The sequence below is a fragment of the Venturia canescens genome, chromosome 7 (assembly GCF_019457755.1).
Source record: "Venturia canescens isolate UGA chromosome 7, ASM1945775v1, whole genome shotgun sequence".
Classification (NCBI taxonomy): Eukaryota; Metazoa; Arthropoda; class Insecta; order Hymenoptera; family Ichneumonidae; genus Venturia; species Venturia canescens.
Window position 1 is genome coordinate 19,782,945 of NC_057427.1, and position 22,638 is coordinate 19,805,582.

The 22,638-nt window shown below is 35.7% G+C and overlaps 1 protein-coding gene across 5 annotated transcripts in view; it reads left to right on the forward strand.

Annotated features, from left to right (window-relative positions):
- Positions 1-22,638, forward strand: part of LOC122413486 (membralin) — a 758,197-nt gene that overhangs the window by 657,522 nt on the left and 78,037 nt on the right. For all 5 annotated transcript variants that reach the window (XM_043423864.1, XM_043423866.1, XM_043423865.1 and 2 more), the window contains one exon: positions 17,878-17,977. In XM_043423864.1, coding sequence (XP_043279799.1) covers positions 17,878-17,977 — 100 coding nt within the window. The remainder of the gene's footprint in view (positions 1-17,877; positions 17,978-22,638) is intronic.

Sequence of the window (22,638 nt, forward strand, 5' to 3'; positions counted from 1 at the left end):
TTGGATGTCCAGGTATATTTCTTCATAGTTTTAAATGTCTACGTATGTTCCTTCATGGTTTTCGTGGTCCAGGTATATTCCGTCATGGCTTTTGATGCTAGGTCAACAATTCCATAGTTTTCGATGTTTGGTTATGGTTCTCCATGGTTTTCATGGTCTAGGTCGACGGTTCCATTGTTTTCGATGTCTACATCGACAGCTCCATGGTTTTCGATGGCTAGGTATATTTCTCCATGGCTTTCGTCGCCTTGGTATGTTTCTTCATGCTTTTCGAGGTCTAGATCAACGGCTCCGTAGTTTTCAATGTCCAGGTATGTTTTCCCATTGTTTTCGTGGACTAGGTTGACGACTTCATAGTTTTCACTATCCCGGTCGATAGCTCCATAGTTTCCGATGTCAAGGTGAATTTGTCAATGGTTCCCGATATGAAAGTCAATGGCTCCATAGTTTCCGATAGTGTGGTGAGTTTTTCTAAGCTTTTCGATATCTAGGTCGTCGGCTCTATAGTTTACGATGTCTAGTTTGGCGACTATAGGGTTTTCGATGTCTAGGTGGATGCCTTCGTATTTTTCAATATATATTCGACAATTTTATATTTCCCGATATTTAGGTAAACGGTGCAATGGTTTACGATATATTTCCTCATAGTTATCGATATCTAGATCTGCGATTTAATAGTTTGCATTGACGAGGCAGGTTCAGACGTTACAGAAGACCATTAAAAAAATATCACTGGACACCGATAACCATAAAGCTGTGGTCTTATAGACATTGAATACCATGGAAACATCTCCTTGGACGTTGCAAACCATTGACAGTATCCATGTCAACATGGAATCCATGAATGAAAAGAAGATAGTTTCAAAAATCATTTTTCCAAGTAAACAAGTGGAACTTTTCAAAAAAAGGAATAGGAAATGAAAATATCATCCCATTGCATAGGAATTTCCCAATCTTTCATTGGAAAATTCGATTTGCTGAATGGATAAACAAAATCGTCACCATTATTGCTTGTAAAAGGTTTCAACTCACATGAACATAACCGCACAGTTTTCGTCCGTCTATATAGAAAAATTGGCTGTGTCGATTGCTTTTGGCACATAGAGAAAAGCACTCAACTTGAAACAAATCGTTTTAAAAATTTTCGTCGAAGACAATGAATGTATTTTTTTTCTTAAGTAAATATTGTCACGCCTCTAAAAAATAAGCTAAATTAGAAAAAAAAATAATTGACAAAGTAAAAAAAGAACGCCAATTATTAAAAGGTCGCGACCGTAGTTTCCAATAATTTTCTATATTTGTATTATCAATAAAAAACTTCAAAATAGAAAAAAAAATGAGATCGTTTTCTGAAGTTGACAAATATAGTGAATGAAAGACGATTCCTATATAATTGTCACGTCTCGCAAAAAGAAGTGAAATCAGTAAATATTAAAACTTCAAAAAGTAAAAAAGGCACGCCAAGTATTAAAAGGTCGTGACCGTCGTTTTAAATGATTTTCTATATTCGCATTGTCAATAAATAAATTTTAAAAAATGTTTAACTGTGAAAAAATATGAGATCTATTGTAACATATACAGTGAATGAATTACGTTTCCTGTAGGAATTCTGAATTTTGGAAATAAAAAAAAATGAGATCATTTTCTAACCATGCACGCCAAGCTTGTGTGTAATGTTGAAAATGAATTTGTGCAGTTCATCGTATAGATACAATGTATGCACTTGTACGCGTAAACTGTTTTAAGTTTATAACCCGTGCTAGCATAAAAACAGATGATAATCTCTTAATAATTGCAGAATCATTCGAGAAACCTTTGTTGCTCTGTGACGTTTGCTGGAAAATTTTTCTGAATAAGTGAGGGATTAGGGCTAAAAGTGTACACGAATGAATTCCACAAGAACCTTAATTCATTCACTGTACTTGGCTACGTTAGAAAATGATCTCATTTTTTTTTATTTCCAAAATTCAGAATTCCTACAGGAAACGTAATTCATTCACTGTATATGTTACAATAGATCTCATATTTTTTCACAGTTAAACATTTTTTAAAATTTATTTATTGACAATGCGAATATAGAAAATCATTTAAAACGACGGTCACGACCTTTTAATACTTGGCGTGCCTTTTTTACTTTTTGAAGTTTATAAAACAACTCAGAGGATTTTTGGGGTTGGTAAATTTTTATACAAAATTTACAAACAAACATGCGGATAAAACAGTACCTCTACTGGAACTATTGAAGAAAAATGAAAAATGGGATTGGAACGAGAAAAGACAAAAATCTTTCGAAGAAATAAAAAAACTTTAAAGTGTGATGCTTGGGCATGCAGACGTTACCAAACCATATGTTTTAACGACAGATGCAAGCGAATATTCACTAGGAGCAGCGGTCTTTAGCCAGGAAGATTGCAATGGCGAAATGGGAGTAATTTCCTTCGCGAGTCGAACTTTGAAAGGGGCAGAACTCGGTTATACAACCACCGAGAAAGAGGTACTCGCCATCGTATGGTCGTTACAAAAATTTAGAACATATTTATTGGGCGCAAAAATAAAGGTGGTAACAGATCATAAGGCTCTTTTGTTCTTAAAATCCTGTCGTTTTGTGGGCGATCACTTATTACGATGGGTACTCCTCCTACAGGACTACGACCTTGAAGTTGAACACCATCCCGGAGTTACAAACAAAGTGGCGGATATGCTGAGCCGGCCAGATAATGGAATATATGAAAAGGAAAAGAGGAAAAACAAAGAAATTATCATTGCGACAATTCTGGTAAGCGAACCGAGCAAAGAGCTCGAAGAAAGCATGCTAACTTTTGGAGATGTCCAGAAAGAGAATCCTAGAATTCAAGAGCTATGGAAAGCGGTCGAAGAAAATCCCGACACCTTTCGAAATTATCGAATTTTGAATAACTGCTTCCAAAAAAGAATGAGGAATGGTGATTGGAAATTCGTGCTCCCAAATGTTATAATGGAATGTTTTATCGAGGACATGCACCGTTTATATGGGCATCAGGACGCAACAAAGCTTTTCAGACTTTTAAACGAAGAATTTACGAATCCACATATGGCGAGAAAAATTCGGTAAGTAGTGGCCACATGCGATCGTTGCCAGAGAATGAAAGTCCCGAATCAAACAAATTATGCGCAAATGCAAACAATAATCCCTGAGGGCCCAAGGGATTTGCTATCAATTGATTTTTACGGACCACTACCAACATCGACAGGAGGCGTAAAACATATTCTCGTGGTAATCGATGCTTTTACCAAATTTGTCAAATTATATGCGCTTAAGAAAGCCAACACGATTACGACAATACGAAGAATATTCAATGACTATATTCCAAAGTATGGCAAACCGAAAATAATTCAGTTCGATCATGGGACCCAATTCACCTCAAAAACATGGCAAGAGCATCTACAAAAAGAAAGCATAAAAGGAATATTTTCGTCGATTCGACATCGTCAAGGAGACATCGTGGAACGAGTTAATCGCGAGCTTGGAAAATTTTTTCGAACATTCCTGGAGGATAGACATACCGGGTGGGTCAAATGGTTACCGGTAATAGCAACGTGCATCAATGATCTACACCACGAAACTACTGAATTCACTCCCACGGAACTCCAGACCAAGAAGAAGCCTTACAGGATATGGAAAGAATGGCTAAAAGTAACGCCAGAAGATGAGATCGATAAAATTCCATATGAAGAGAAAGTTAAAATGGCGAGAGATCGAATTCAAAAAAAGGGATTAGCCCGTGCCGCAAGATTCAATAATTCCCACAAAACAGTGAGTTTCGAAGAAGGGGAACTCGTCCTAGTAAAAGCGCTAACGATGTCGGATGCACAAAAACAAATCACCGCGAAATTCTAACCTTTATACGAGGGACCCTACCGTATCGATAAATGCGTGGGGATCGCGACATATTTCCTCAAGGATCCGATAACGCGCAAAGATCACGGCAAATTCCACGGTTGCCTTTTAAAGAAATACAAAACCAAGGACAAGCATTCCCAAAATTCAAACGAATAATAATAGCGAGCAACGCCACACCTCGATCACTCAAGCAACTAAGATTATTGAATAATAATTGTTAATAATCAGTACACGCTCAAAGACATCAACTATAAGACCCAAAAAGCTATAAAAGGGAGCAACAATCGATAAACGATCCTCTCTTCTCAACGAACACGAAGATAAGTATAATGCACGGGAATTCCACACCAACCCTCATGGTACAGAAAGACGAGAACCGAAAAAGGAAACGTAGTCTCCGCCGAAAAATATTCAAAAACCAGCAAAAACTAAAACTCCAAACCATCGAAAATAAAATACAACAAGAAAAAGAACAAGAAAAGGAGCGGGAGGAAACGGATTACGAAATAAAGAAATTGACGGATGCGGAAGTCAAAAATTGGTATCCGGGAAAGTCCTTAGGACTCTAAACGCACGCGTAGTGAGGAGACGGTTCATTAAAAAGCACGTGCACCGGATCTATCATCAATTGGACAAAAGTGAATACTGAGCAACACACGTGTAGATCAGCAACCGCGGAGTGAGGAAACAAGTGTGATTTACGAAAATTATCCTGCTTATGCTATGCATGGCACATATAATGAAGCGAACATCATGGGAGTGATATCTCCGGAGCAAATGTGCATCATGTTAGATTTAGAGGACGATGTGTGCGAAGGGATTTTTGAAAGAGTGGCGGAGTACAAAAAAAAACCATGAAGAAATTCACTCGTGCATAGAGGAGGAAATCTTCCAAGGAGCTGCCCTGCTTTACTACCAAGAAGACCATTTCAAACTAGCAACGGCTTTAGAAAGCTTCCACGGAGAAATAAGAGTCTGGCTGGGTGATGTAGGACGCGAGAGTGCTACAACATTAGAAAACTGTTACACCACCACAAGGGAAGCTGTATCCATCCCGTTCCAGGGAAGTATTTGTGGTGTGAGAGGAATAACGCCAAGGAATGGAAATAAATATTCGCACGAGGCCATATCTGTTGCATATGAATGGGCACAAACTGAAACATGGCGACTCGAAGTAGCTGAGGAGTCAATAGGGACTGACGCAATATGGGGAGAACTTTTCCTTGAGGAGGGCGCATACGAAGGTACCTCCTACAGTGAGATTATCCTGAGTTCAGGAACAGTTCGTCCAACGAAAAGATGACCGCGTTTTGAATGGCAACACTGTGGAGCAGAATGGGGCAGTGTGTACAGGCATCTGGAAAAGGAGAGACGGATAAAAGGAGACGATGGGTACGCACGATATTTGGAGAACACGTCCGTAGCATCGGCAGGACCCCCACCATCTGTCGTATATGGAGAAGCAGTGGAAGATGAAGAAGATGAAGAAGAACCACTAGAAGCAAACCCGGAACTTCTGGCCCAATGGGACGAGCTCAAGGAGTTAAAAAGTGACGATGAAGAGAGTGATCGGAATTCAATAAAATCAATTGACGACGAACAATAAAATGAGTGAGACACATCGAATATGCAGTACGCAAAGTGCGAAAATTTCCTTTTTTTTATTACTATTATTTTTTTTCTGACAAAGAGACTCTTTAATTTACCCAACTGAAGTTTCAATTTTCTCTTACTTTATGCGACAAAATGTATACTGACGAATAGAAATACGAGCAAATGAAAAACTTGTTCATATATTTTTTTTGTTATTGAATAAAAATAATCAAAAAAAAGAAAGCCAACTTAAATGAAGTAAAGAAGGAGAGCATGCACATTTATTCAAAATGATATTGATACATGCAACAATAAATACGAAAACAAAGCACTTCAGGCTATAGAGCAAAGATATAAAATCAAGCATTAGCGGGGTAAAGTGTCCACCAGACAAACCCTCAAGGGGTCTCCAGTTGATCCTCAGCACCTGTAAGGTGGATTCTCCCTTGGATAGACCCTCGACGTGGCTCCGGTTGATCCTCCGTAGAATCCAGGGGGACAATGTAACGGCATACTTATGTGCCGCAGTCCCAGTGTAGAGTATAAGTTCTCTTCTACGTTATTATTATTTGTTGTCCGCTGGGCTGTTGTTGATTTGGCTTTCGACGGCTGCTGTTATTTCTCATTTCTGTAGATTCGTTAAATAGGATTTTTGGATACGGATGTTGGTAATGAAGGATCCGCCACAGCTGTGGTTTTTAAAAGAATGGTTTTGGGATGCGTTTCGTCTCGGGTATAGTGGCAGACTCATCAGTGGGGCTGTGCCTACTGTACCCTACCCCAGACGCTTGTGGATGAAGGGTTCTGGGATGGACGTTGTATATATTTGATGAGAGCCTGTCCAAGCGTATACGAGAAAGTTGTAGCCTCGTAGCGGTTGTTGCGCGAACTAACTGGAACGCCACACCAGCAGCACCACTGCTGCCATCTATGTGTTAACATGCGAACAATAAATAAATGTTAATAATGATAATAATAATTAAACAAATTATATAGTTGATAAATATTCTTCCAGAGGGCTAAATTGAACAAATATTGCTCACAAGCAAAGCCGGCTCTGGAAGCATATAAATCCCAACGAATTCATGCAAACTCTCTCTTCCTTTTTGTACCCGAGCATTCGCTCAGCCAGAATATCCGAGGCATTATTGGCAAGACTCAGCCTCGCTCGAGCCCGACAATCAAGGAGTAATCCAAGACTGAGCGATAGCTCTTGTGAAGTGGCCGAATCAAACCAATAGCGTTAAAGATATTTGGTAATTTTGAAAGATCTCTGGATTCTCTCAAGTACAAAATCTTCTCTATGGAAGACTGACTTGTCCAGATATCTTTCAAGAAAGAGAAATATTAGAGAATGATACTTTGACTCACCCAGAGATTTTGTTGAAATTCTCTCCGTCGCTGGCTCTCCGTCCCCAGAAAATCTGCTCCTCCTCTGTCCGGTTGCCCAAACGTACCTGCCAGGGGATTTCAAATAAATTAATAAAAAGAAGAATAAATATATATCCATGAAAAAAACTTTAAAAATATTTTCTTTTTAAATTGTCAAAAAAATGATTTTATAAAAAAAAATACAGAACAATTCGAAAAAATTTTCACAAATCTTGAAAAAACATTATCTGTAAAAAAAACTAATCTGTATCTATTTTTTAAAGTGTCAAAAGAATCAAATAACAAGTGAAAAATAAAAAACCGAAAAATCGCGCTTGAAATCATTTTGGAAACCGATGCCTCATTCTTCTTATTTGATTCGAACAGCTAAATCAATTGAAAAAAATTCCATCTAATTTACGTGCAGCATTAAAATTTATTATATGAATTCGAGGCCAAGTATTTTCTAATGAATTGAAAAAAGTTACCACTTGAGTTACGTGCAGCACTAAAATTTATGATATCAATCGAAGGACAAGTAATTTATGAGTAACTCCAAATTTCAACATTATGGAATTGTTCTAAGAAGCTTTTAAATCCAAAAAAATCATATGCAAGCTAGTCATTTCTTACTCTATGGTGGCAAAGACTTATAAGAAAATCGATTCTTTTCAGACTTTCAGGAGCTTCTGATATTATTCACAATATTCGACGTCGATTGGATCGATACAAATTATGTTTAAATATGAGTTAAAAGTACTTGTCCGGCCCATCACTATTCATTCAAATAAAAATCAATCATAAAAAAACGAAATTGTACGGCAGAATCCAGTTAAAAATTTATTGACATGCGATTTATTATTAGTTTAATATTCTTAATAATAGTATAGGTTAGTTATACCGAATGAAATTCGTTCGCTGGAAAAAGTGAGAAGTAAAAATTGCCGTCATTCCAATACCAACTGGGGAGTTATTTTTGGAAGCTTGAACATATTTAATGTGCAAAATGGTTTTTATTTATCGATGCACAATAACATCCCTTGTATAGTACAGGACAATTCGTTTCCATTCTTATTCAATTAGTGCAATTAAGGGAATATTACTTGAAGATAACTCTCTAAATTCGCTCTGCATGAATATTTGTGCTCGATCAGTTCTAGAGAAGCCCTGATTTTTATTTGAATAAACAATTTTAATGGAAAGTGATGGGCCGGACAAGTACTTTTAACTCATATTTAAACATAATTTGTATCGATCCAATCGACGTCGAATATTGTGAATAATATCAGAAGCTCCTGAAAGTCTGAAAAGAATCGATTTTCTTATAAGTCTTTGCCACCATAGAGTAAGAAATGACTAGCTTGCATATGATTTTTTTGGATTTAAAAGCTTCTTAGAACAATTCCATAATGTTGAAATTTGGAGTTACTCATAAATTACTTGTCCTTCGATTGATATCATAAATTTTAGTGCTGCACGTAACTCAAGTGGTAACTTTTTTCAATTCATTAGAAAATACTTGGCCTCGAATTCATATAGTAAATTTTAATGCTGCACGTAAATTAGATGGAATTTTTTTCAATTGATTTAGCTGTTCGAATCAAATAAGAAGAATGAGGCATCGGTTTCCAAAATGATTTCAAGCGCGATTTTTCGGTTTTTTATTTTTTACTTGTTATTTGATTCTTTTGACACTTTAAAAAATAGATACAGATTAGTTTTTTTTACAGATAATGTTTTTTCAAGATTTGTGAAAATTTTTTCGAATTGTTCTGTATTTTTTTTTATAAAATCATTTTTTTGACAATTTAAAAAGAAAATATTTTTAAAGTTTTTTTCATGGATGGAATTATCAGCAAACGAGGGACCATCAATGTACTTGTCCCAACCTTTTTTTTCCTAGGGGAAGTTTATGGTTTGATATCACGTCTTTTTTCTCAAAAGTTCCTTATTTATGTTCAGTTGACTATAGGATTTTAGTTTGAATTTCTATGGATTATTTATGATTTTCGTCTTATAACGTTGGTTTTCACGAAAAAAAGACCTATTTTTCGTCAAAATAGTACTGAAAATATTTCGTCAAGGGTCTGTCCTTGGACTTTGTCAATTTTTTTCTTTGTACTCTGATATGTTTTGTCAATTAGAAACCCAAGCGCACGGTCGCAAGCGGGTTGGAGACCGGGATATGATTTTCGGCTTATAACGCTGGTTTCCACGAAAAAGGACCTATTTTGCGTCAAAATTTTACTGGAAATATTTCGTCACAGGTCTGTTCTTGGACTTTGGCGTTTTTTTTCCTTGTACCCTAATATGTTTTGTCAATTAGGAACCAAAGAGCACGGTGAAAAGCAGGTTGTAGGTCGTGATATGATTTTCGGCTTATAACGTTGGTTTCCACGAAAAAAGACCTAAATTTCGTCAAAATTGTACTGGAAATATTTCGATAGAGGTTTGTTCTTGGACTTTGGTGATTTTTCTCCTTGTCTTCTAATATGTTTTATCCATTGGTAACTCAAGAGCATGTAGCAATGCGTGTTGCGAGCTGAGATATGATTTCCGGCTTATAACGTTAGTGAAAAGACAGGAAAAGAAAAAAGATAGATCAAATTCAAGACACAACGAGTCCAACTGAATTGGCCATTTTTAAATGTCGTTTTTTCATTCTGAATCTAGACATTTTCGTGTCATCCAAAACATGCCCCCGATGAAATATATTTCCAAAGTTTGCAAGTGGCCGCGGAGATCCAATTATCTACAGTTTGATAGTTGCTGAAAAAAGGCACCCGGAAACATTTATTATGTCAGAACTCAAAGAAGCAAAAAAAAACTGAGCGTACTTAATTCAACAGAGCAACGGAATTCAAAGACGTTTGAGGTATCTGCATTGGTTTTGGAGAAAAACAATTTCATTTCAGGATAATTTAGAAATAAATTAGGAAATTCAGAAATTTAGCATAGAATTTAGAAAAAGGAAAATTAAGATAATTAGTAAAGCTGAAAATTTTTGTGATGAATTTTTGAAATTACATGTTACGGTTGGAGTAAAAAATTTAAATAATTGGCACACATGCTGCGACACAAAAATATCAAAGTTTGAAGGTATTCGCTCCATACCGCAGTAATACAAACTTTAATACTATTTGAAAAGAAATACTTTACAACTTGCTGAACAAAGTTCCATTACATATTACCATAATCAAAGATAGGGGGTGATACTTAGCACATATACTTATCAACAGAAATTTCCAAGTTCGCAGGTATCTGCTGCGATTCAATGTATCTACGCAATGAGTTTGGAAGACAGCAATTTCAAATCCATCCATAAATGAGCAACTGAAGACTTTTATAATGAATTTTTCACTTCATATATATGTTACGGTGCGAGTCAAAAAATAAAATGAATGGCACAGTATATAAATTTTATGGTTTGCAGATTTTTGCTGTATTTCAATGATCCAAATCTATAGTATTAGAGTGAAAAGTTGTTAGAAGTCATGATGTTACATTAAAATGACATAGCGCACATAACATTCAGAAATTCTGTAGGTTTCCATGATGTTGGCAGGTATTATACTTAATCGCATCAAAAACTGAGCAACTGTAGACTTATCGTAATGAATGTTTTCACCAATAATTCCACATTTGCAGTTTGCAGAATAGGAATACTCAACATACACGTCATTTCATAAGTATTGTTGTCAATGTTTGTGTTTGCCTACCGCATAACGAAGATTCAACTTTTCATATTATCAGCAAAAAAAGCATCCAAAGACTTTTTGGAACAAGTTTCAAAATTTATTACTCGACAGACCAGGTGGAAAAAGAATAACTACACTTATATCAAGACCAGAAACTGTTTTGAGAATCTGTTGTACAAAATGTGCGATTGATGATCATAATTGGAAACCTCTTGAATCACGTTACCACAATCAGCATGAAGAAATAGTAGAAAATCATAGGACACATATTAGGCAACCCATTAATAATATGTATCGATCCGCTGCAAACCGATGGAGTCAAAACAAGGATCGGAAAGAGCAGAGCCAAACTCAATAGGAAACAAAATATGGGAATATTCAAAAATAATGTTGACACAAGAAATAAATTAGAAAACATTTATTCGATTGGAGTTTCTCACATTATACACTAACAGTTCCGTGTGTTCTTGATTTATTAATTATCAACCATAATATTTCATATCGCAAAAAGAAAATTTGACGTTTTAGGTTAACGAACATTTTTCCTTACAACTTCCAGACCTATTTTTGATAATCTGATTTGCCTTATTTATATTATTCACTAACTATGCGAACGTTTGTTACATTTGTCCCGCACTTCGTAACATCAAACCCCGGCCGGTTCGTTATTACCACACAGCTATCAAAGGGCACTCGTATATATAACCTACATTATTACACATGATATATAATCACGCAACTGATGATATATTTACGCTGCACAATATTCCGCGCGCTCTGGTTTAATTGAAAGATTATCTCAGTTGACACTTATTTCCAATCGAACGAAATAATGAAATCTTGAAAAGTTTCGTTGACATATGCATCGCGCATTTTTTTATATTTTTTATTTTCACACACAGATCACAGTCTACATTTACGCGGCCGCATTTATACGGGTTTAGTATTCCACAAGTTTTAACAAAATAAATATCAATATGCACTTCGTTAGATGACGTGAAAATTATTTTTATTTTCCCGCACGCACTTCATAACATCATAACCCCAAATGTCAACATGACGTGAAACTTCAGCTGGTGACTTTCGAGTACTTTCGAGCTCTCGAGCTCCTTAGCTTTCCGCCAAACTTCCTTGCTCTTTTTCTTGAATATCATTGGCCCAAAAATTCTCTCACTCTTCATTGGTTGCAACAAAATTTCTCTCACCAGGGATTGGTGATCATGGGGGCCAAGAGGCCTATGTTTGTAGCGGTTGGAGTACGCGTATACAGATACGTAAAATCCTGAATGTGTTAGTAACTTTTGCATAATCTTAAGCCCGTGCAAAGTTTTTTCTCAGAAATTACGACACCGGGCATGCTGATTTTGGACTCATTCGACAGAGAACTTCTTAATTAGCTAAAAGTTCAATTTTCAAAGCCGTACATAACTCATGAGCTTTGCAATTAACGAAAATCACATGCCAATTTTACCCCCACCACCGCGAATCGTTTTATTCAGAGAAAATATAGTCTCGGCGAGAGCTTCAGGCCAGCAGACGACAGGGCTGTCAATGTACTTGTCCCGAGACTCTACCGAGTCTCTTGATGGGAGAAAACCACTTCCCTGTCTCTGGCTCAAAAGTAAGAGACAGAAAGGTGTTTTCCAACCTCGAAGCACGAGGAGAAATAAATATAACATAAAGGAATTTGCGTGTGATCCCTCACACAAAAACTAAAGGAGAGGAATAAAAGGGCGACGAGAGGACGGGATTGAGAGAAGTAGTCAAATTTATAAAAAGATAACAAAAATTATATCGGGAGGGAAAAAGGTCAAGGTATCTATTCCCAAATACGCCGATACGACACGTATTCGAGCAAATTGCGCATAACACACGAATCTCACGAACCCTCACTAAGCAAACTACCATTGTATATTTTAATTTAAAGACACTTTATCCCTTTTTGTAAAATTAAGCATAAAAACTCACGCGAAACTGTCACACGCGGACGTAGCCATATTGACGACTGTTGTCGATCAGCCGACTCAAAATCATGCGAACGTCGCGCCACGACACATAGCGGCCATATTATACACTTGTATACCATGCTGTCGGTATACTCGCAATAAAAAGTATGAATGTATCACATTAAACTTTATTATATCCCCGAATTACACAATTTTACATTTAAACAAAAACTCACGCATAGCCATACGGATAAATTAACCTAGGAAAAAAAAAGATTGGGACAAGTACATCAAATTTTGTGAATAATACCAGAGGATCCTGAAAGTCTGACGGAAAGGTACTTTAGTGTCCGCCTCTGATTTTGATAATTTTTTTCTATGTTATAGTCCATCCAAAAATAAGAGACACGTATTTTTTTTTATCGGCCGAAAGTTATTTTTAAGGGGTGAAATCAACCCTCAAAGTTCGGCATGTTTTGCGTCTGGTAGAGTGTTTCATATAGAAGCACTCAACCGATCGAAACGAAACCAATTGCAAAATGTTTGGCATGTCAAATAACCCATATGACATGTCCATCTTCTTATGCACCCTTACGGCAAAGGGGTGAACCACCCCCGAATGTTCAGAATTTTTTCGTATAACAAAAACTTAAAATCCGATTTTAATAAAACAAACGCCATTTTGCAGAGCAAAAAAAAATAAAATCGACGTGTTTTCGGGTTTTCCTTAGATCAAAAAAATTGAGGGGGTAAAACACCCTTAAAATATCAAATTTTGTTTTGAGCACTGGCCCCTTCCAGTTTTAGTATTCTTTTCATAGAATGTAGCTTATCAAAAAATAAGAAACACGTATTCTTTTTTATCGGCCGAAAGTTATTTTTAAGGGGTGAAATCAACCCCCAAAGTTGGGCATGTTTGGCATCTGGTTGAGCGTTTCATATGGAAGCACTCAACCGATCGAAACAAAACCCATTGCAAAATGTTCTGCATGTCAAATAACCTATATGACATGTCCAACTTCTTATGCACCCTTACTGCAAAGGGGTAAACCACCTCCGAATATTCAGAATTTTTTCGTATAATAAAAACTTACAATCCGATTTTAATAAAAGAAATGCCATTTTGCAGAGCAAAAAAAAAATGGACGTGTTTTTTGGTTTTCCTCGGATCAAAAAAATTAAGGGGGTAAACCAGTCCTAAAATCTTGAATTTCACTTTGCGCATCGAAATGTTGACATTCAATTCATATGGTTCCTTTATCATTGCGTATCGACTTATATGTTGAATAATATTTATTTCACATATTCATTGGCTGACATCATAATCGTATAGAGAATCGAATACTTTGACATGCTTTACGTTAGAAGTGTTAGTTTTCGTTCTACAGGTTCTACTATGACATCTTTAAACGGTTCTTGAAAATCTAATGTCGTATCTTCCACGATTTCTAACCGATTGAACTCTGCCATAGAAGCCTTCAGAATTCTCTCGAAACTTTCTTTCAATTCCACTTCATTATTGTTAACAGGACTGTCAGGAATGTTCATTACTTCAAATGTAAGAAGCAACAGTCTTATTACGTTCATTGGGTTGACAGACATGTTCATGACAATACGTTATTCACAATAGCGGACACGATAGTGATAGATAAATAATCAAATAGCAACTAAACTTCTGGAGTATGATAAAGTCACTTTTAGCTTCTTCATCGTGAGTGGGGGGCTTAATCTGACATCATCACAAAAACAGATTTTTTTATTTTTTCGGATATCTCTCAAGCATTAGGCTGAGCGAGCTGGCTTTTTTAAGAATACATGGCTACGAGCCGCTATAGCGATTCTTGATATGGATAAGAATATGGCAAGGCTTGAGTCAGCTTTGTTTGCCTTCTGGGCGGGGAATTGTCAATGCGGCTCTCGATATTTGAGTTTTATTTTGTTTTCGTAAATCATTCAAAATAGAAACTTATATAAATAGAACGAAAACTAACACTTCTCACGTAAAGCATGTCAAAGTATTCGATTCCCTATACGATTATGATGTTAGCCAATGAATATGTGAAATAAATATTATTCAACATATAAGTCGATACGCAATGATAAAGGAACCATATGAATTGGATTGTAAACATTTCGATTCGCAAAGTGAAATTCAAGATTTTAGGACTGGTTTACCCCCTTAATTTTTTTGATCCGAGGAAAACCAAAAAACACGTCCATTTTTTTTTGTTCTGCAAAATGGCATTTCTTTTATTAAAATCGGATTGTAAGTTTTTATTATACGAAAAAATTCTGAATATTCGGAGGTGGTTTACCCCTTTGCAGTAAGGGTGCATAAGAAGTTGGACATGTCATATAGGTTATTTGACATGCAGAACATTTTGCAATGGGTTTTGTTTCGATCGGTTGGGTGCTTCCATATGAAACACTCTACCAGATGCAAAACATGCCCAACTTTGGGGGTTGATTTCACCCCTTAAAAATAACTTTCGGCCGATAAAAAAAAATACGTGTTTCTCATTTTTTGATAAGCTACATTCTATGAAAAGAATACTAAAACTGGAAGGGGCCAGTGCTCAAAACAAAATTTGATATTTTAAGGGTGTTTTACCCCCTTAATTTTTTTGATCTGAGGAAAACCCGAAAACACGTCGATTTTATTTTTTTTTGCTCTGCAAAATGGCGTTTGTTTTATTAAAATTGGATTGTAAGTTTTTGTTATACGAAAAAATTCTGAACATTCGGGGGTGGTTCATCCCTTTGCCGTAAGGGTGCATAAGAAGATGGACATGTCATATGGGTTATTTGACATGCCAAACATTTTGCAATTGGTTTCGTTTCGATCGGTTGAGTGCTTCTATATGAAACACTCTACCAGACGCAAAACATGCCGAACTTTGGGGGTTGATTTCACCCCTTAAAAATAACTTTCGGCCGATAAAAAAAAATACGTGTCTCTTATTTTTGGATGGACTATAACATAGAAAAAAATTATCAAAATCGGAGGCGGACACTAAAGTACCTTTCCTTGTGAGAAGAATCGATTTTCTTATAAGTCTCTGCCACCATAGAGTAACAAATGACTAGCTTTCATGTGATTTTTTTGAATTTGAAAGCTATTTAGAACAATTTAATAATGTCAAAATTTGGAGCTAATAAAATACTTGTCCACCAATTGATATCATAAATTTTAGTGGTGCACGTAATTCAAGTGGTAACTTTCTTCAATTCATTAGAAAATACTTGGCCTCGAATTGATATTATAAATTTTGATGCTGCACGTAACTTAAATGGAATTTTTTGTCAATTGATTTACCTTTTAGACTAAAATAAAAGAATGGGGCATCAGTGTGAAATTTTTTCGAATTGTTCTGTTGAATTCATTTACACTTGGTTTTATAATTTTTTTTATGGAATTTTTTTTACAATTTTCGTAATATGATCAGGAAACAAGGGACGATCAATATACTTGTCCCAACCTTTTTTTCCATAAGTATTTCTATTGAGAACATTAAACTGACAACAAATCGCATTTGAATAAATTTTCAACTGGATTCTGCTGTACAATTTCGTTTTTTTATGAACGATTTTTATTTGGATGAATAATTATGGGCCGGACAAGTACTTTTAACACATATTTAAACATAATTTGTACCGATCTAAAACCGACGTCGAATATTGCGAATAATACCAGGGGATCCTGAAAGTCTGAGAAGAATCGATTTTCTTCCAAGTTTCTGCCACCATAGAGTAACGAATTATTTTACCTTCGATGTGTTTTTTTTTGGATGTAAACGCTTCTTGAAACAGTTTCATAATGTTAAAACCCAAAATTATTATTAAAAAGTTTGTTCTCCGGTTAATATCATAAACGTGCTGCACGTAACTCCAATAGTAACTTTTATGATTCATAAAAACTTTCTCAAGTTCATGACGGTACCCGTAGGAATTGATATTCTGAATTATCATTAAATACTTGGCCTCGAATTGATATCATAAGTTTTAAGGAAGTTGAAGCGATATATATATAGGACATCATACGAAAAATATATTAGATTTTCTTATTCCAAATAGATGAATTGAAAATTTACGTAAATCTTCTTGAATAGGGTTTAATTATGTGTGAAAAATTTGGAAAGGTTTCACCGCCTAGTAATCGAGATATTAATTGTTGATAATGACAAGGTTAAACATGGGCTCTTATGGAAGCTTTCAAAAAATTGCAAACTTCAACAATAAATATCTCAATTTCACGACGGTGAATCATCAGCATATCCCGCCAGAAGTTTAATACTGTCTTAAGCTTTCTGTTTAAAAAATTTTATTGTGCAAAGTTGGAAAATAGTTTTAACATAAGATACGCTTCAACCTCCTTAATGCTGGACGTAATTTCGACGGAAATTGTTTTCAATTGATTTTTTAAAATTTTTCATGTTGATTATTTTTTTCTTACGTTTTATTAGAATTTTTTGACACTTTAAAAAATAATTACAAATTTGTATTTTCTTTTAATATAATGTTTTTTCATGATTTGTGAAATTTTTAGGGTAAATTTCTAGGTGAATTTGTGAGGCTTATATTATAGTCAAAACCAAAAAATGAAATGATTTGCACACCAGCTGCTTTACAGAAATATTAAAGTTTACAGGTACTCGCTATTCCATAATGCTAATTGCATACATGAAGTGAAAATACTCACTATATCCTTTCATAACATTCTTAAACTTTAGAGGTGTCCATCGCATTTCAAAGATACAAATTATGATATTACGTGAAATAAAGCACCCATTAACTTTATGATTTAATATTTATAATATCAAATTTCATATTCACCATGCTACTTATAGGAATATCTATGCATTTACTTGGCCCAAATATGTTTTTGAAACTCGGGTTTACAAACTAGACTCTTCGTTATAAATTTTTCATATTACGTTGTTGAAATCATTACGAGGAAACAGAAATACGCACAACACACATATTGTCTAGAGAATGAACAGAAATTGATATTTTGTCGTGTGATATTTTGACCGTTGTACTTTGTTGTGTGATTAAGCTTTATGAAACCGTTTTTTTTCTAGGGTATTTGTTGAGTGATTCTTTTAGCAATGTTTTATCATCAGGTTTTGGCCTTTGGAAGGAAGAATTTTATCAGAGGGTTTGGTTTTTCATTGTAATGGAGTGCATTGTTTTCCATTGTAATGATGTGCATTTTTGTCTTTGTGTATGGTGAGTTGTGCGGTTTAAACTGCTAAATCGGTATACGAGATCAATGATGACTAAAGCGTTCCATTTCCATGGGAACTCGCCATATGTTCCAGTGATACACGGGGTCGATAAAATACAATTCAGTATTAAAAAATATATATTTTCTTGTGGTGTGTTGCAGATTCTTCTACTTATACCACTTTTGTTTCTATGCATATCACTATCGATTCAACGGACAGTATGGCACTCTTGCTCTCGTAACATCGTGGCTCTTTATACAGGTGAGTTTTTTTAAATCCTCCCCTCATCACTTTCCTAAGTAATAGAAATTTTTTTTTGGTTGGAAGAAAAAGATGAAAGCTTGACAAACAATTTTTGCTTTTCATTTCATTCAGTGAGCAAACTCTATTCCGTATATGGACCTAACTATACTATTACCTATACTATTGCTGAGAACATTAAACTTATAATAACTCGCAATTCGAGAAATTTTCAAGCAGACTCAGCCGTATAATTGTGATTGTTTTTTATAATCACGTACATAATTTATAACAGTAAAAATTTTTTCACGACGACCTTATAATATTTCACAAAAACTGTACGAAAAAAATTTTAAACCTTACCGAATATTATTTTAAGCCGTGAAAATAAATTGAACTACACCACTTAAAAACATCATAATCCTATAACACTTAATGACCTCGCTTGAAAATATTTTAAAAACCGATGCCTCTGGTCACGCATCTGGACATATTGGTTTTCTGATGATGCTATCCCGTATTATTGTCTGCTCCGCTATCTAGAGTGCTTGATTTTCACGTTCTGATTTTATCGCGAATGATAGTTTACTCCATTCTTACAGTTGACGTCTCCATTAGGGTGGCCAGAATTCGGGTCACTTTTTTTGCAAATTCCTTTGCGGAAGTATCATCAACATCAAAAAATAATATTTGTACCAGATTTTTTTTTAGATTTTTCCGAAGATTATTTCCGTGATTTTGAACGTTATGAAGATAACCCTATTATTTATTTTTTTAGTACTTGTCACGTCCCGCGTGCATCAAGGCACACCCGCGGTACGTGACGCCGCTCTCGCGGGGCTTGGCAACAGAGCGACCTTGGCTCGACCTCTGTGCGTTGCCTCGTGCCGTCACGAGTTGGGCCCTCGGAATTCGCTGGCTCAGCATCGCCTGATCCCGGGTTCCGAGGAGGAATATCCTTGGGTGCGACCGGAGTGCTGACGGCGCGGGAATGTCACGCCGCGACGATCGCTTTCGAGCAATCGTCGCCGTGGCTGATATTCTCGGGCCTCAGTTCCGTTTGATCGCTTTAGACACTCGGTCGTCCCCTTGGATAACTCTGTAAGTTAGCCACTCGCGGCGGTTAACTAAATCCTGAAATAGATGTGAAACGATACAGAGGCCGTCAACCTAACTTTCGTCAACAAACGCGAAGTGAGCAACACACTGCTCCTTGCCTCACGGACGTTCTATTGCCGAGTCTTGCAGACTTTTGCGTGCACCCTCTATTAATTTCTTCTCATCCCTTTAGATTCTTTTACTTCTTCTTCGTAGTGTGTGCGTGTGTGTGTGTGTGTGTGTGTGTGTGTGTGTGTGTGTGTGTGTGTGTGTGTGTGTGTGTGTGTGTGTGTGTGTGTGTGTGTGTGTGTGTGTGTGTGTGTGTGTGTGTGTGTGTGTGTAAGAACCGCGCGCCATTGTAGCGCGGTACTATCGTGTGACAGTGTGAACCTGGGAGGGAGAATCGCCCCCCCCCCCCCCTCCACCGACAACTGTAAGTTCTACTGTATCGTTTTACGTTCTATTAATTCTCCGTTTTCCATGCTCTTCTATTGAATAAAACACGAAATTCGTATCTGATAAATCACATTCTCATTTGTGTTATAACCTTGAACGATCCCCTCAACATCTTCCGGGGCCCGTACGGGACCATATAGGCGATCCTAATTATCAAATTCTCTTAATTCCAATTAGATATTTCACAATTCGAAATCCTACGCTTCACGTAGGTTGGTGGCAGGCGTCAGTTCAGTATCAAACCTCGGTTTCGGGATAACAATTACGTTCGCCCCTTCCGGACGTAACATACTCACATCACGGTCAATCAAAGCACTTTAAAACGTTACTTTGATGCGTTTAGACAAAGTTTGAGCCGTAATAAACAGTGTACACTTAACAATAACTCATAGGAATTCGAACTTATGTGAGATTTCATCGGCGGAGCGGTCGAAGCAAAGTCCTCTTGTTCGCATCTGGATACATTTTACATCCTCCGACGACTTGAAGAAAGAATTGTTTTTGTTCGTTATCGTTAGTGAGTCTGCTGTTGTACTCTGTAATGACTTTGATTCCTCTTTCGACAACGCCGTCGACAACAGGACTATTTTTCACAATTTGGGCACCAAATTAATAGCTCGTACTCAAACACTATTGAGAGACATCGCGATTAAGATAGCTAGTGGCAATATGGAAGGAAGCCATTGATTCAGGGGTTATAAAAAATCAATGTCCTAATCAAGCAAAGACGTAACGTCAGATTGAAAAAAAGAAGACCATAAACTTCCCCTAGGAAAAAAAAGGTTGGGACAAGTACATTGATGGTCCCTCGTTTGAGATAATTCCATCCATAAAAAAAACTTAAAAAAAAATACACAACAATTCGAAAAAATTTTCACAAATCTTGAAAAATCATTATCTTTAAAAGAAAACTAATCTGTATCTATTTTTTAAAGTGTCAAAAGAATCAAATAACAAGTAAAAAATAAAAAACCAAAAAATCGTGCTTGAAATTATTTTGGAAACCGATGCCTCATTCTTCGTATTTGATTCGAACAGCTAAATCAATTGAAACAAATTCCATCTAATTTACGTGCAGCATTAAATTTATAATATTAATTCGAGGCCAAGTATTGTCTAATAAATTGAAAAAAGTTTCCATTTGAGTTACGTGCAGCATTAAAATTTGTGATATCAATCGAAGGACAAGTAATTTATGAGTAACTCCAAATTTCAACATTATGGAATTGTTCTAAGAAGCTTTTAAATCCAAAAAAATCACATGCACGCTAGTCATTTCTTACTCTATGGTGGCAAAGACTTATAAGAAAATCGATTCTTTTCAGACTTTCAGGAGCTTCTGATATTATTCACAATATTCGACGTCGATTGGATCGATACAAATTATGTTTAAATATGAGTTAAAAGTACTTGTCCGGCCCATCACTATTCATTCAAATAAAAATCAATCATAAAAAAACAAAATTGTACGGCAGCATCCGGTTAAAAATTTAATGAAATGCGATTTATTATTAGTTTAATGTTCTTAATAATAGCATAGGTTAGTTATGCCGAATGAAATTCGTTCGCTGGAAGAAGTGAGAAGTTAAAATTGCCGTCAAACTGGGGAGTTATTTTGGAAGCTTGAACATATTTAATGTGCAAAATGTTTTTTATTTATAGATGCACAATAACATCCCTTGTATATTACAGGACAATTCGGTCCCATTCTTATTGAATTAGTGCAATTAAGGGAAAATTACTTGAAGATGACTCTCTAAATTCCCTCTGCATTAATATTTGTGCTCCATCAGTTCTAGAAAAGCCCTGATTTTTATTTGAATGAACAATTTTAATGGAAAGTGATGGGCCGGACAAGTACTTTTCACTCATATTTAAACATAATTTGCATCGATTCAATCGACGTGGAATATTGTGAATAATATCAGAAGCTCTTGAAAGTCTGAAAAGAATCGATTTTCTTAAAAATCTCTGCCACCATAGAGTAAGAAATGACTAGCTTGCATGTGATTTTTTTGGATTTAAAAGCTTCTTAGAACAATTCCATAATTTGAAATTTGGAGTTACTCATAAATTACTTGTCCTTCGATTGATATCATAAATTTTAGTGCTGCAAGTAACCCAAATGGTAACTTTTTTCAATTGATTAGAAAATACTTGGCCTCGAATTGATAGAATAAATTTTAATGCTGCACGTAAATTAGATGGATTTTTTTAAATTGATTTAACTGTTCGAATAAAATAAGAAGAATGAGGCATCGGTTTCCAAAATAATTTCAAGCACGATTTTTCGGTTTTTTATTTTTTACTTGTTATTTGATTCTTTTGACACTTTAAAAAATAGATATAGATTAGTTTTCTTTTAAAGATAATGTTTTTTCTAGATTTGTGAAATTTTTTTCGAACTGTTCTGTATTTTTTTTTATAAAGTAATTTTTTTACAATTAAAAAAAAAAAATTTCAGATTTTTTTTATGGATGTAATTATCAGCAAACCAGGGATCATCAATTTACTTGTCCCAACCTTTTTTTCCTAGGGGAAGTTTATGTTTTAGGTCTTTTTTTCGTGAAAACCAACGTTATAAGCCGAAAATCATAAATAACACCGGCACACAAAAAAAAAGTGGTAAGTACCTAGAACCGGACTCATCAATCTCTACGTATTTTGGCCCGCTGAATCCGAATCCGGGGTCAGATTGCCCAGTATACCTCCAAAATTTTGAGTAAATTCCAAAAAACCGCAAAAATTGCGGAAAATCAATGTTAAGAGCATAATAAAGTTCTCTTCGCCTTACGCGGAGATATTTTTTATGTGATTTGATGCGCTGAATCTGAATTGAGGGTTAGATTGACTGATACTGATACATCTCCAATTTTTTTAGTAAAGTTCAGAAAACCGCAAAAATGACGGAAAATTGCTGTTTAATGAATGATAAAAGTTGTCTTCGACCTTAATCGAGGTTTTTTTATGTAATTTAATGCGCTGAATCTGAATCTCGAATCAGATCGGCTGATATACCCGCAAAATTTTGAGTAACTGCAGAAATCTCTAAAAATGGGTCAAAATCGCTAGCATGGGTAGAAGAAGAGTTTTATTGATCTAGATCGAGTACACTCTGTTTGAATTTT